The following is a 13604-nucleotide window of genomic DNA, read 5'->3' as shown; positions in this document are numbered from 1 at the left end:
ATCTTTAAAAAAAAAAAAAAAAAAAGAACAGGGCAGCCTGCGCAGGCGGAGGGGGGCCAGCCCGGGGCACTGCCCATCTGACCTCACCGAAGGCAAAGGGGATTTAGGTAAAAGTGGAAAGGCAGGTCATGGGTTCAGACACAGGGAGGCAGCTAAGAACAAATGAACCCCGGAAGGAAGAAATATCAAACAGGCACACAGCAAAAGGTACTTATTTAATTTATTTTCTTACATCGTTTTTTCATTTTTGTACAGTACTTGGTTTTTCCCCTCAGGTGTGGTCCCTGGAGTTAGTTCTGCCAACATTATAGCACCCATGAGCCATCACCACAGTCCCTTGTGCTCATCCCTCCGCTGCAAAAGATAGTTTTACAAAAGGCAAATGAAGCATTATGAAAAGCACAGTCAAGCTGCAGAGAAGAGGGACAGTGACTATGGCTGGTGAGCCGGCACACCTGATTGCTGACTTCCAGGCGTCTGAGAGGTTCCTATAAGAACAGGGCAGGGGCCCTCCCTGGTGGCCCTTCCACTCACTTCTTTGGGTGCCATCAGCAGTCTGCTCTCACTCTGTAGTCTCTTTTCTCCAACCCTCAAGGTATTTAGAACAGGCAATCAGCTAAGGCTCCAGGCCACACACCAAAGGTGCATAATTCAACATTTTCACTGCCAAATGCAAATGCAATACAGCCATGTTCCGGTACTAATGTTATTAAGGATATTTCGTCATTGCTCAGAATAACTGTCTTCTTGGGGACGTCCCTGAAGTCTGAATGCCTTTGCACAGTCTTCCTGGTCTCATCTCTCACCCAGCGGCAGCACTTTGCCTTATAGCTTCCAATAACTTATCTCCTTCCTGCATTCCTATAAAAGCTTGACTCCAGGGTCAAATCTGCCTTCTCCCAACCGCCCAAAGCAGAAACTTCCTATGATTTATCTCTCTGCTTTCAGTGCCCTGCACAAGGAGGAACCAGAAAAATGAGTATGGAAAAGAGAGAAGCCCGAGCCTTGCACCCATATAATCCTTTATGATGTTAGCATCATGCCCTGCACATCAGCAAAATTAACAACTATTCAAAAAGGCACTGTCCACCAACCAAGCACCTGCCCACTGACCCTAAGGCAGAGGGTTCCCCGCTTCACAAAGGCATGCCCTGCAAAGGCTGAGAACAAGTTTTTGTTCACCTTTGGATACTCCACATCGTTATAAGTCTAATGTGTAGTAGACAAATTGATGACTTAATCAAGCCATGTACAAATCCCCATGAAAACAGCTAAACAGAAAGCAAAAGAGCCGTGAAGTTACCAAAGAAGCAAGTAATCTTTAAACTAGATAATCAGACTAAACTAACTGGAAAGTGTCTCAGTGATTCAGATGTTGCTATTTTAGATATAGTACATCTCAGTGCAACAAAATAATAATAGATAATAGTGGAATGTTATTTTAAACTTGCATAGTAGCCCTGACTTTTTCCAAGCATTTTCCCAGTCATTTCCTCATGCAATTCAGCATCTACCCACCACCTCCAATGGTAACCTTCACTCCATTTGGAGTTAGGACAGCTGGATCCAAGTCCCCAGTCTTCACCACTTCTATCTGTATGACCCTGAGAAAAGTCCTTTCGCGAGTGCACATTTCAATTTCCTTCTCTGTAGAGCAGTGATAAGATCTTGTTCTTCCTGCCTCTTAGACTTACAAGGATCAAGGGGATGGGGGCGGGGAAAGGACATAAAATCTTGCTGAATAGCCACCATCCTGCAGATCTTTTACATGTATTATTTAATTATCACTACAATCCTGCAAAGTAAGTTTTACTATTTCTTGCCCAATTGAGATTCAACAAAACTTTCCTAGGGTCATAGAATTCATAAGCGTGAGTTAGAATTTGAACACTTCTGCTTTGCCCCAAAGTTCTGTGTGAAACCATAATACCTCCTAAATCAGAATCTAAATATGCACAAAAAAAGCTTAGCTGCTACTTAGCATATTATTATACATACACATATCTGTGTTACTGCTGTAAGCATGAAAGGCAGGATTTTAAAAAAGCAGGTACTTGCTAAAGAGCCTGCTTGAGACAAAGCTGGGGCTAGCACCAGGGTCTGCTGACGGGCTGGAGACCTCTCATTAAACCACACTGCCCCAGCTCAGGGGGAAGCTCCTGGCTGACATTAGTGAGCGCAGGCAGAGGCATGATGCTTGCTTATTCAGACCAGCTGTTACAGATCTATTTTAAGACAAGCACTTTGAAAATCATGGAAGGTGACTATCAAATGTTTCATTAAATATTCCATATTAATTGACCCTTTAGAGAACTCCCATCTGAGACCCATACCCTTCTGACTTCCTGTTAAGCAAGCAAGTCAACAGCTGACTACACTTCCTGCAACGTGTATTTTGAAAACACACTCAGCACAAAATACAATTCTAATCCATGTAAATGAAAAGTCGTTATTTCTTCGCTGTTCAAGGTGGTGTCCACTGAATGCCCAAGACGAGGGAGGGGCAGAATGCAAGCTTGTGGCGGCCTCAGCACCACACATCTTTACTAACAGGAGTCAAAAAATGGAATACAGTAATATTCCAAATAACAGCTAACCATTGTGAATTTACAAAGAGAGTGGTAAAAACCATTTGAAAGGAAGCTACTTAAAACAACCACACTCCTGCTTCCCAGGAAATAGAGCCATTCCCGACTCGCTCAAGTGTAGGGCATACACCTGGCACTGTCACAAAGCCCAATACTAAAAAACCAAGCACCAGCTACACTCATTTTCTCTTTCCCACTCATCAACTTTTTTGTATCAGATTTCATTTCTTTTTCCCATCATATACCAGCCAAAGGCCTATCTCCCACTTTAAATGTATGATAAATGTTTAAAGTCATCCGAGTTGATATATTCAATATCCTGAACCAAAGTTAAAACTTAATATCTCACTAGTATGAGGTACCCAGAGCCACAAAGCCCATCAGACCATTCCTCTAAGACCTTGAATTCCACAAGAGCAATACAAAGAGAAAAAAAATTAAAATTCATTGCAATTCACATTCATAGGAGCCAACAGCTTTACACATGAGAACTCGGTTCATATCAAATGTTGTAATTCTAATCTTGGCTCCACCATGAACTACTTGTTAGTACAAGTTACTAAATTCCTCTTAGCCATGGAGAGGTTCAAATGGGGGTAAATAACAGTGCCTAGCTCACAGCACTGAGATTAGATAAGAAACACAGGCAAGATGCTAACAGGCAGGCTAACCTCATGTGCTTCTGCAGAGCCGCTAATAATTACAGCAAAAACAGTTAACATTTACTGAGTGTTTATTATATGCTTGTCACAGAACAACTTCATTCATTCCAACCTCACAACAACCACCTTAGGGGATAAGCTCTTCGTCTATGCCAGGAACACCCATTTTGGAGATGGGGGGGACCTGAAACACAGGTGCAGTCACTTTCTGGAAGTGATTCAGTTGTAACTAGTGGAGTAATGTTATCTGCTGGTATTACTAATGCTATGTAATGAACTGTCCGGTTCATTTGCTTTATCGTGACATAATGATGAGTACCTATTATTAAAGTTTATATAGAGAAGTTTGAAAAGATAGCAAAGTCATCTTCAATCCACCAATGAACTGATCTAGACTATTTAAGTATGTGTGTATGTGGTTTTTTTTTCTAAGATTTATTTATGCATACAGAAGTGGGGAACAGGCCCGAGGTGCAGGGGTGGTGAGAGGATTCACCAGAGACAGAGGGGGGAGCAGAACATGCAAATTGATGAAGGACACTGCTGAGGAGCGCAGCGGGTGAGACAGGAGAGGTCTGCTGCACCCTGTGGGTCATCTCCCTGGCAAGGGATCAAACTCATGTGGGAGCAGCTCTGGCTAGCTTCATAGTACTACGCTTTAACCTGCTGTACCCCGAGGGAAGGCCCAAGTATGTGTATATGTATGAGTCCTTGTATTAGTTTCTAGAGAGGTGTAGGAATGAGTAAGTCTATGGCAGATTCCAGCAGGTCACAGCCTGGAAGGGAGAGAGACAAGAAAAACTAAGGCAAGCAATGCAAGGAATGCCAAGCTTCACCTGTAAACACTACACAGTGTGGCAAAGAGAAATGGGCATACACCACAGCACAGAGACATTTAACAGCACTGCTCACTTGATAAGTCACAAAAAATCCAAAACACAGAGAAGAGCTTCAAGAACTGGACGAGAACCAGACATGGTCACTTTCATGCCTGCTAAGGAGTCTGGACTTTATCCCATGGTCCACAGGGAACCAACCATTAACCAGTTATTAGGAGGTTGACTGACTACCTGCCAGGAACTCAGGGAAATCCTATGATCAGCAAGTCTTTATGGCTCTATCTTGAAAATACAGTCAGAATCTAATCATGAAACTAGTAGCATGTGTGTGTGGAAATGGAGAGAACTGCTGATGCAAGAAAACATGGGACAGGCAGCAAGGACAGTGTTTGCAACAGCATGCACTGATCACTCACCCGCTGAAGAGGAGAGGAAGCATCATCTCTGGGTACAGACCCCAGGAAGGCAGGGGTCTGAAGAGGCTTTATCCTGGTTGTTTTCTCAGTGAAGAGAAAGCAGAGTCACCAGTTGAGAGATAGAATGGGAGTGAAGATATTAAAGTTCAAGAAGAAAAAGTACCAGATGTCATGGAGAGAGTTACAAAGCAAATTACCTTAGCAGTTCTCAAATTTTGGTCTCGGGAACCTGTTATACTCCTGAAACTGTATCAGAAACCCTCACAGCTTCTGTTAATGGGGGTCATGTCTATTCACACTCAGCAGATTAGAATTCTAAACTGAGAAATCTTTAAAATACACACAAGCTCATAACCACTGTCAATCACAGCAACAACAAACGCATCATGCAGCCTTTGGAAAAACTCTGCTGTACCCTTGTGAGAAAATGGGAGATAAAAAAGACAAATAACAGCTTAATTTATTAAATTTTTTTTAAGATTTATTTATTTGTGCATACAGAACTGGGGTACAGACCAGAGGATCTGGGGCGGTGAGAAGTTTCACCAGAGACAGAGTGGGGAGCAGAACAGGCAGATCAATGAAGTACACTGCTGAGGGGAGCAGCGGGCGGGTCAGGAGAGGTCTGCCACGCCATGTGGTCACCTCCGGGGCAGGCGGGAATCGAACTCATGCGAAGGCGGCTTTAGATTCTCAGTGCTGTGCTTTAACCGGCTGCGCCACCAGGGAGGGCCAGATTTATTAAATTTTTTAAGAAAGATCTGACCTTACAGAGCCCTGAAAACATCTCTAGGATTGCCAGGAATCCCCAGACATACCTGTGAAGTCCAGTCTAGAGACATGTAATCAAATGACTAGGTAGCCTGGGATCCGCACTTGAGGGAGAGGATCATGACTATAACGTGAGACCCGCAGCTCAGTGTCTGTCTTCCTCCACCAAGTCCTACAACTGAGTTGCAGGCAGAGAGTAAACAGAGAGTTGAATAAAACTAGGGTCATCGTTTACCCAAATGAGTATCACAAATCAAGAGAAGTGAAGCAAGTAATTATACCATGGTTATGGGATTTAAGCTGAAGAAGAAGGAAATAAGGGCATGAGGCAGTGCAGAGGTGGTAGAACCAAGAATTCAAAAGACTTTTGGATTTTAGGTGTTAGCAGAATAAGCCAGAAGGAAAGTAGCAGGAAGAGGACAACAAACATGAAACTGAGAATCCAGAAGGTAACTGTTCATAGCTTCAAACTCTACACCCAAGACTGAATATGTTCCTTTCCCCTCTGAAAGGTGTCCCTCTCTGGACCCCACTGTCCACCTATATCTGAAATCTGAGCTCACCTAGATACTTTCGCCCTCACTGAATCTGGGTGGTCCCAAAGTCCTGTTCATTCCAAATCTTCAGTAACCCATTTTATTCCTCTCCATCCTTCCCCTTCTCCCCTCTCTCTGGGTACTCATTGTCCCTGGACTGGACATTAGAATTCTTGCCCAGGCCAATTCTGCCCCCGTCCAATTCACTCTTCACTCCAGAGTGAACTTTCCATCATGGGATCCTCCTCCCTCTATCCATGAAGTGACTGTAACAAAAGAGGCAGAGGCATAAAACAGACAGGCAAAGGCAATTAACGTGATTTTAGAGTCCATCAAGGTATGAAAAGTAGGTAACATCACAGTTTCATGTGGTGGTGCAGGAGAGAAGATATAAACAAGACAGCAAAGGAGGAGACTCTTAAAGGATGTTTAGATAAAAAGAAGCCAGCAAAGGTAAGAAAGAAATCGAAATATGGAGGAAAAAAAAAATAACTAAGAAATACTATAGAATCAGGAAGAGTGAGTCAAGGAGAGGTCAGGAAGGAAACGGAAAGTCAACGATGTTAATTACCAGAGTGGGTTTGAGAAAAAATAATTTCAAATGAGTCCTTTGCATCTGAAAATTAAGAACTCAGTCGTGACCTTACCGGGTCAACTTCCTTGCGTATAAAAAACACATAATTTTCCCCATTTTCAAGAAAGGTTAAAAAAAACAACAACACTTTCTCATTTTCTTCACCCCAGCAGTCAGGAGATTGTCCCTCACCAGCAAAGTTTTAGCACTTCAATTCTTTATCCCAGGCTCTGATTCTGACAGAATCATCAAGTGTGCAGGCAAAACAAGTACTTAAGATACCTTAATATGCCTTAACTACTTCACATGAAAAGATCCCAATTGGTGTCAAATTTAAAATTATGCTGGCAGATTATCCAAGAGGATTATTTAACAAATGGCAAAGAAGTTAGTGACTTCTGATAAAACTAAATAATAACATTCTGAACTGACTAAAAATGTAACTGGATGCAACACTCTTCTTGAAAAATAACTGTTTTTCTTTCGTTCTTTCAGTACAACCCAATAATCTTCACACAATACCACCTTGTTTGGAGGAAAGGGAATGTAGACGTGTATTTGAATTACACACCTTAATGCTAAAAATAACATATGCATAGGTTCTTAAACAATGTACCATTATGTATAGCAGAAATAAAGTTCTCTTTAACTTTTCTTTTTTAAAATAACAACATTAAACCCCAATCACATGTGAGTTCCTTGAAAGGAAATCCTGGGGAAGAGTGGTAAATTCTTTGAGAAATGTTGTTGCCATTATTAACACTCGCTGCTCAAAAGAAAATAGTACATGAAAAAAAAATGGAAATCAAAGGTTCTGCGTGGAAATGCTAATCAAAAGAACACCAATCTGAATAAAGGAAGTTTTAGGAACACTAATTGTTTCACTTATACTTTCTTATATACATATATATGTGTTTTTCTACATATACAAAAGAGCCACATGTGTTTAAAAGAGCTCATTGAATAAATATAAAATAAAAATGTGAGATGAGAAAATCACCTTCTGATCTTTTTTCTTCTACTGATTACAATCCCATTTTTTGCTCTTTCTAGCAAAATTACCCCCAGGGAGAAATCTACACTTGCGGTCTAGATTCCCTCCTCTGAGCCTTGTCTTCTCCAGCCCATCACCCACAACTCTGTTTTTGTCAAAGTCACTAAGGCAACTTTTCATGACTTAATAAAATATTCTATCTTCAATCCTTTCTTTGCTGGCTCCATCAGCAGCTTATGACATGCTTGATCACTCCTTCTAGAAACACCTTCTTCACTTGGCTTCATGGAACATCCCTCTACTGGTCTCCCATCTCCTGGCCATTCCCTCTCCTCCTTGACAAGGGCCTGCCTGTCTCCATACCTGATACATAGGCCCATGGGCCTCTTCCTTTTATACTGTTCCCTAGGAGTTCATCGTTCAACCTCGTGAAACCAAAAGCCACCTGTACCTGCTGACTCCAAAACTTACACCTGCATTTCCTTTCCTTCCTGCCTGTTCAGCACCTCTACCAAGATATCGACTGGAATTTGAAACATGACTAGCACCAGATTCCCCACCCCCACCCCCAATTAGGCCCTGACATATTGCCAAAGCCATTCTTCCTCCTGTAAATTCCAATTCTTCCTCCACCATTCCAATCCTCAGACCAAACATCCTAGTTCATTCTTGGCACCTTTCTTTTTCTCACATCCCTAATTTGATTCCATCAATAAATCCTGCTGGTTCTACCTTCAAAAATATATCTAGAAATGAACGAATTCTCATTATCTATTTTGCTGTTGCTCTGGTCAAAGCCATCATCTCTTGCCTGAAGAACTACATTAATCCAATTGCTCAACAGGTTGCTTACAGTCCACTGTCAACAGACCAGCCAGAGGGACCTGCCGGAAAGCCAACTCAGGTCACGTGAAGTCCGGTTTGCCTCAAGGTGAAAATCTGACCTCTGCTTTCTCTCTGACCTCATTCCTAGCACTCTTTCCCACACACTCACTCTCCTCCAGCTGCATGGACCTTTTAGCACACCCACAACTTAATTACCTCAGGACTTTCACACTGGTGTTCCTTCTGCCAGGAAGATTCTTTCCAACATCCTCATTCCCACATCTCATTTACTCACTTCCTTGCTCAATTATCAACTTCTCAGAAAAACTTTTCCTGACTACTTTCTCTAAATTCAAATTACATTTCACCCTGGCACCATATGTAGGTTCAAATCTCTTCGTAACCCATCATATTACATAGTTATTTATTTATTGGCCATCTCCTCCACTAAAATAAAAGTGGGGTTTTATTTACTTGGTCTATTGTTTGAAAACAATGTCTAAAACAGGCCCTCCCTGGTGGCACAGCGGGTTAAAGCACTGCACTGAGAAGCTAAAGCCACTTCCGCATGAGTTCGATTCCCGCCTGCCCTGGAGGTGACCACATGGCGCGGCAGACCTCTCCTGACCCGCCCGCTGCTCCCCTCGGCAGTGTACCTTGTCGATCTGCCTGTTCTGCCCCCCACTCTGTCTCTGGTGAAGCCTCTCGTCGCCACCCCTGAGCCTCTGGACTGTACCCCAGTTCTGTATGTACAAATAAATAAAATCTTTAAAAAAAAAAATGTCTAAAACAGTACCTGGCATACAGTAGGAATCAATAATTATTGAAGGAACTCTTAAAATCTAAATAAGTCATTTTTAGGCAATTTAAAATTTATCTTTACTACTTAGTGGTCTGTAAACTCATTGAATGTATTATCCCCTCCCTAAGATATAATGTAAGACAAAAATTTAAATTACAAAATAGTAAGGTAAGAGTTCATTGATGACATATCTATGGCTAGTATGAGGCTTTCATGGAATCTTCTTAATCACTAAAACTGGCTTCAGACCCATAACCCATGATTATTACAATGCACCCCTCACAGGTACGCTTTTCTCTTCCAGACTTTATCACATGGTTTATATCCCAGCTAGAACACTGTTTGGGTGAAAAGTGAATCTGTCTAATATATACAGAGACTAAACTTGTTGGACTTTTCACAGATCATAGATTTTATTAACTTTATTATTTGTAATAAAAGGAATATGCTACATCTGTTACTAAGTGATTACTCCTTATCTTTTAATTCACTATAAACAAAAAGCCAAACCATGGTTTTCTTTAAGTAGTTATTTTTAAAGTGAAGAACCAATATCATAAGACCCAAAAAAAAAAAAAAAAATGGCTGACATCCACATCCAGGAAGAATAGTTAATAAGCAAGAGATTGGGGTCCCATTTATACTTTATTTTGAAGGATAATGAAGTAACCTTCTAAGAACCCAAGACTGAAAGCTATAATTGAGTAAACATTATTTGCAGGGTTATTTTTTCTAATGCAAAAAAAAAAAAAAGGTTAACAAAAAGAATGAGCAAATCTCACTTATTAGAGATAAACTTTTTTTTTAAAGATTTATTTATTTATTCATACAGAACTGGGGTACAGGCCAGAGATGCGGAGGGTGAGAGGATTCACCAGAGACAGAGTGGGGAGCAGAACAGGCAGATCAATGAAGTACACTGCTGAGAGGAGCAGAGGACCGGTCAGGAGAGGTCTGCCACGCCATGTGGTCACCTCCGGGGCAAGCAGGAATCGAACTCATGCAGAAGTGGCTTTAGCCTCTTAGTGCTGTGCTTTCACCCTTTGAGCCACCAGGGAGGACCCAGAGATAAACTTTTAATAGAAGTGACTACTCGCTTTATTGCCTCTATCAGGAGAATTAAAAACAGGCAGTAAGAAAAACACCAATAAATTAAACTCCTTTTGTTAACTTCTGTTCATAACAATCTCCAATGTCACAAAACTCTGAAGGGAGAGCTTCCACTTATTTCCTAGCTTTATAAGATACTGTCTATTTCAAATTAATATCTTCAATAGACACTGAATTTGGTAGACAAAATACCTCTTACATGGGCTCTCCCTGGGAGTGCAAGCACTGCACTAGAAAGCTATACGAAGCCCTGAATCACCAGTTCAATACCCAGCCAGGTAGGTGGCCCACATGGCACAGCAGCCCCATCCTATCTTGCCTGCTGCTCCCCTAAGCAGTGTATTTCAGTAGCTCCTTCTGTTCTGCTCCCCACTCTATCTCTAGTGAATCCTCTCACCCCCTGCAGCCATGGTTGGTACCCCCGTTTTTGTATGCATAAATATATAAATATTTTCAAAATATGTATAGAAATGCCTCTTACACATTATAAAAATGGCAAGTTCTAAACTCAGAAGAATGAAGTCTACTGAGGGATTCACTCAGTGACTGGATTATATGCTATACAGTGTGGAGAGAGTTAATTTGGAGTGGGAAACTCATAACCAGAGCTGCATCAGCACCTTTACCAAGGAAGGTTCAGATAGTTCAGAGGAAGAAATATTTAGAGGTGTCAGCCTAAAGGGATTTGTAGGCCTGCAGTTGTTTTAACCTATTCTATACGACAAGAGCAGGGGGGGAAAGTGATTTTAGTAATTGTGCTAATCGTGAAATCTATTAAGTGCAAGGTATTTGTGAGGCACTGTAGTCATGCTAAATATGTCAACTTGTTTAATGAAACCACTTAATAAGCTTCATTAAAGGACTTCGTGGCAACCTATATAAATTCAACTATATAGAATTCAGCTGTTCAGCAACCATGTCTCTCTGCATTGTGGCCAAAACCCAAAAAGAAAGCAAAAATAGACATGACCATATTCACATACTGTCTCCCCAGTTCACTTTTCAGAGAAGCCCTTATCACATGACATTATAGCACAGACTTAACACCCCAAAAGAACAACTGTCTAAGGAAGATCATTCAGTTGTCCTATTCAGCTCATTATAACCTTGTAGCTTATCTGATAGTGCAAGGTAACAGCTCCTTTCAGGCAAGAAGCCTGATGGGTTCATTCAGCACCCCCAGTAGGGAATAGAGTTCTTAGAGCTTTGTACATGCTCAGTTTGTTTTTTTAACAATATAATAGTTTATTTTTACATCATTTTGTGCCTTTTTTCATCTCAGTTGTAATCCCTATGGGCTTCCCATCGCCAAATCACCCGTGAGCCATCACCATAGTCCAGTGCACTCCCCCCACTCCACCCCCATTTTTGATCCCATTCCCCACTCCGCCCCGGTAAAATGTCTCTGGTATATAGTTGCTCATTATAATTATTATTTTCTCCCCTGGCCTTTATGCTCCTGCTATGAGTGAAACCATCCAGTGTTTTGCCTTTTCCTTCTGACTTATTTCACTAAGCATGTCCATGCTCAGTTTTAAAGATGCTTTTAATGATGATCCTTCAGCCTCCAAAAGATTAAATTACATCTAATATACTTCAAAAGGGAAAAAAGACCAAAAACACATTTCAAAAGATTTTTATACAAAGTTAAGGTTCAATTAAACACTAGGGGGTATAAAAGGAAGAGCAACAGCTCTCAAAAAAAAAAAAAAAAGTTTGATAATTGAGAGTAACTTACTGAACAATCCCTAAGGATTTCAGCAACTAAAATTTCGGGAAACGTACACAATACCAAACTCTCTGCTGGCGGGCTAAGGAATCCGAACCCATTCTGCTTCCTGAGAATCTAGGCAAGAGGGGAAATGGGGTGTCTACAGGCTGGGTAACTGAGCTCCCTGAAGAACTCCCCACTTAGTGGAAATGTCTGTTAAACCCCTGATGGACTATCCATCCTTGGGACAACTCTAAGGGGTAAAAAGAATTAGCAACCAGCACCCAAGATTAGGGGAGCATATGAAAAACATCTCTCACTTTTAAAGGCATACAGCTCTCACCACTTACACCATCTGGGGACTGCTAACCAGAAGCCTGAAGGCAAACAGGGAATGAAGGAAAAATTCGAGGTGGTGCACAGGCCCCATGATGAAACAATGACATCAAGACGAAGAAATGAATTGTGTAATCTAACTGTTAATATCTAATTATTATAGAAAGCCACTGCCTTCATAAAAGGTACTGCTCTCGTTGTTAAGTACCTGAGGTACTGTCTTTCTGGATCCATGCTGAAACGTGTCAACCCTTTCAAGTTCAACGTGGTTGTTTACATTGTAAAAGAGAAAATAGATACGCTAAATCGCGTTTAACTTCTTTTCATAAAAAACTTTGGCAGGACCGAGAAACTACACCTCCACTGAGTTGCGAGTTTCAAGTTGACTGTAGAATGCACACAGCTTTCCAGCGTTACCTCTTTGCTTGGTAACCCTCAGTGAGGGACTTCCAGACAAAGCTGCAGTCCCAAGCCCAGTGTGGCCCCACTTGAGCGCAGCGCTGTAAAGGAAAGTGGCATCTTGAGTGAAACTTCTCGTTTCCTGTCACTGCCGAGAGGGGCTGGACCCCTCATTCTCACATGGCTTTACAGAGCCGTAAACACAAGAACCTAGTTCCTAGCTTGCCATCTGGCCACAGTCTCGGGGTGGGGGGGGGGGGGGCTTTCGGGACAGGCGCTCCCTTTTGCTCTGGCCAGTGTCATTCCTGTACAGATAACGGTAACGAGACGCCCTCCACGACATAGAGTCCTCGTTTATGTCACGGTTCCTCTTTCAAGATGGGGACAAAACGCGAAGCAAAAGAACACACTAAAGGCACAATGACTACCCATCGTCTGCTTTCATCCCTCTCCACGTTATTATAGAAGAGCTGGAGCAAATTCCCTTTGTTGCCCTATGTATCGCACAAAAGTAGGTGAAGGGCACCCTAAGACACCCCCCGCCTCCCTTGGAAAACCTTTGCAAATCCTCATAGCCTCTCTGGACACAAGGTTTTAGCATTCAGGCAAAAATAAATAATAAAAAAAAAAAGAAGAAGAAGAAGCCCAGGTAAGAAAAGCCAAGTGGTCCCCAAGCAGAAGCCTGGGAGGGAAGCAGACCGAGCGCACCTAGATGTTTGCATTTACACAAAGAAATTAACCAGATGATTAATGGGAGACGCCGGCTGCAGGCGGGGCGCCCGCGCTGGCCGCCTTACCTGGGACATCTGCGGCCTCAGGTTGATCTCCTTCAGGTTGATGGAGTGCGCGCGGAGGTTGTTGAGCAGCTGGCAGAGCAGGACTCCATCGCGGAGGGTCTGCGCCAGGTCGAACACCTGCGCCGAGTCCCAGGTCACCCGGTGGTTGGCGGGCAGCACCTTGCAGTGGATGAGCCACTGCGCGCACTGCCTCCAGGGCTCCATGCCCGACGGCTCCGGAGCGCGGCCGCGCCGGGGCGGGCAG

The 13604-nt window shown here is 42.5% G+C and overlaps 1 protein-coding gene across 1 annotated transcript in view; it reads right to left on the bottom strand.

Moving 5' to 3' along the window:
• Positions 1 to 13596, bottom strand: part of VAV3 (vav 3 guanine nucleotide exchange factor) — a 278797-nt gene extending 265201 nt beyond the window's left edge. The window contains exon 1 of the mRNA XM_012730192.1: positions 13361 to 13596. Coding sequence (XP_012585646.1) covers positions 13361 to 13564 — 204 coding nt within the window. The 5' untranslated portion in view covers positions 13565 to 13596. The remainder of the gene's footprint in view (positions 1 to 13360) is intronic.
• Between the last annotated feature and the right edge of the window lie 8 nt (positions 13597 to 13604).

The sequence above is a fragment of the Condylura cristata genome, unplaced genomic scaffold (assembly GCF_000260355.1).
Source record: "Condylura cristata isolate star-nosed mole 26May11 unplaced genomic scaffold, ConCri1.0 scaffold00026, whole genome shotgun sequence".
Lineage (NCBI taxonomy): Eukaryota > Metazoa > Chordata > Mammalia > Eulipotyphla > Talpidae > Condylura > Condylura cristata.
Note: the sequence above shows the minus strand (reverse complement) of the source record. Positions and strands in the feature narration are given on the sequence as shown.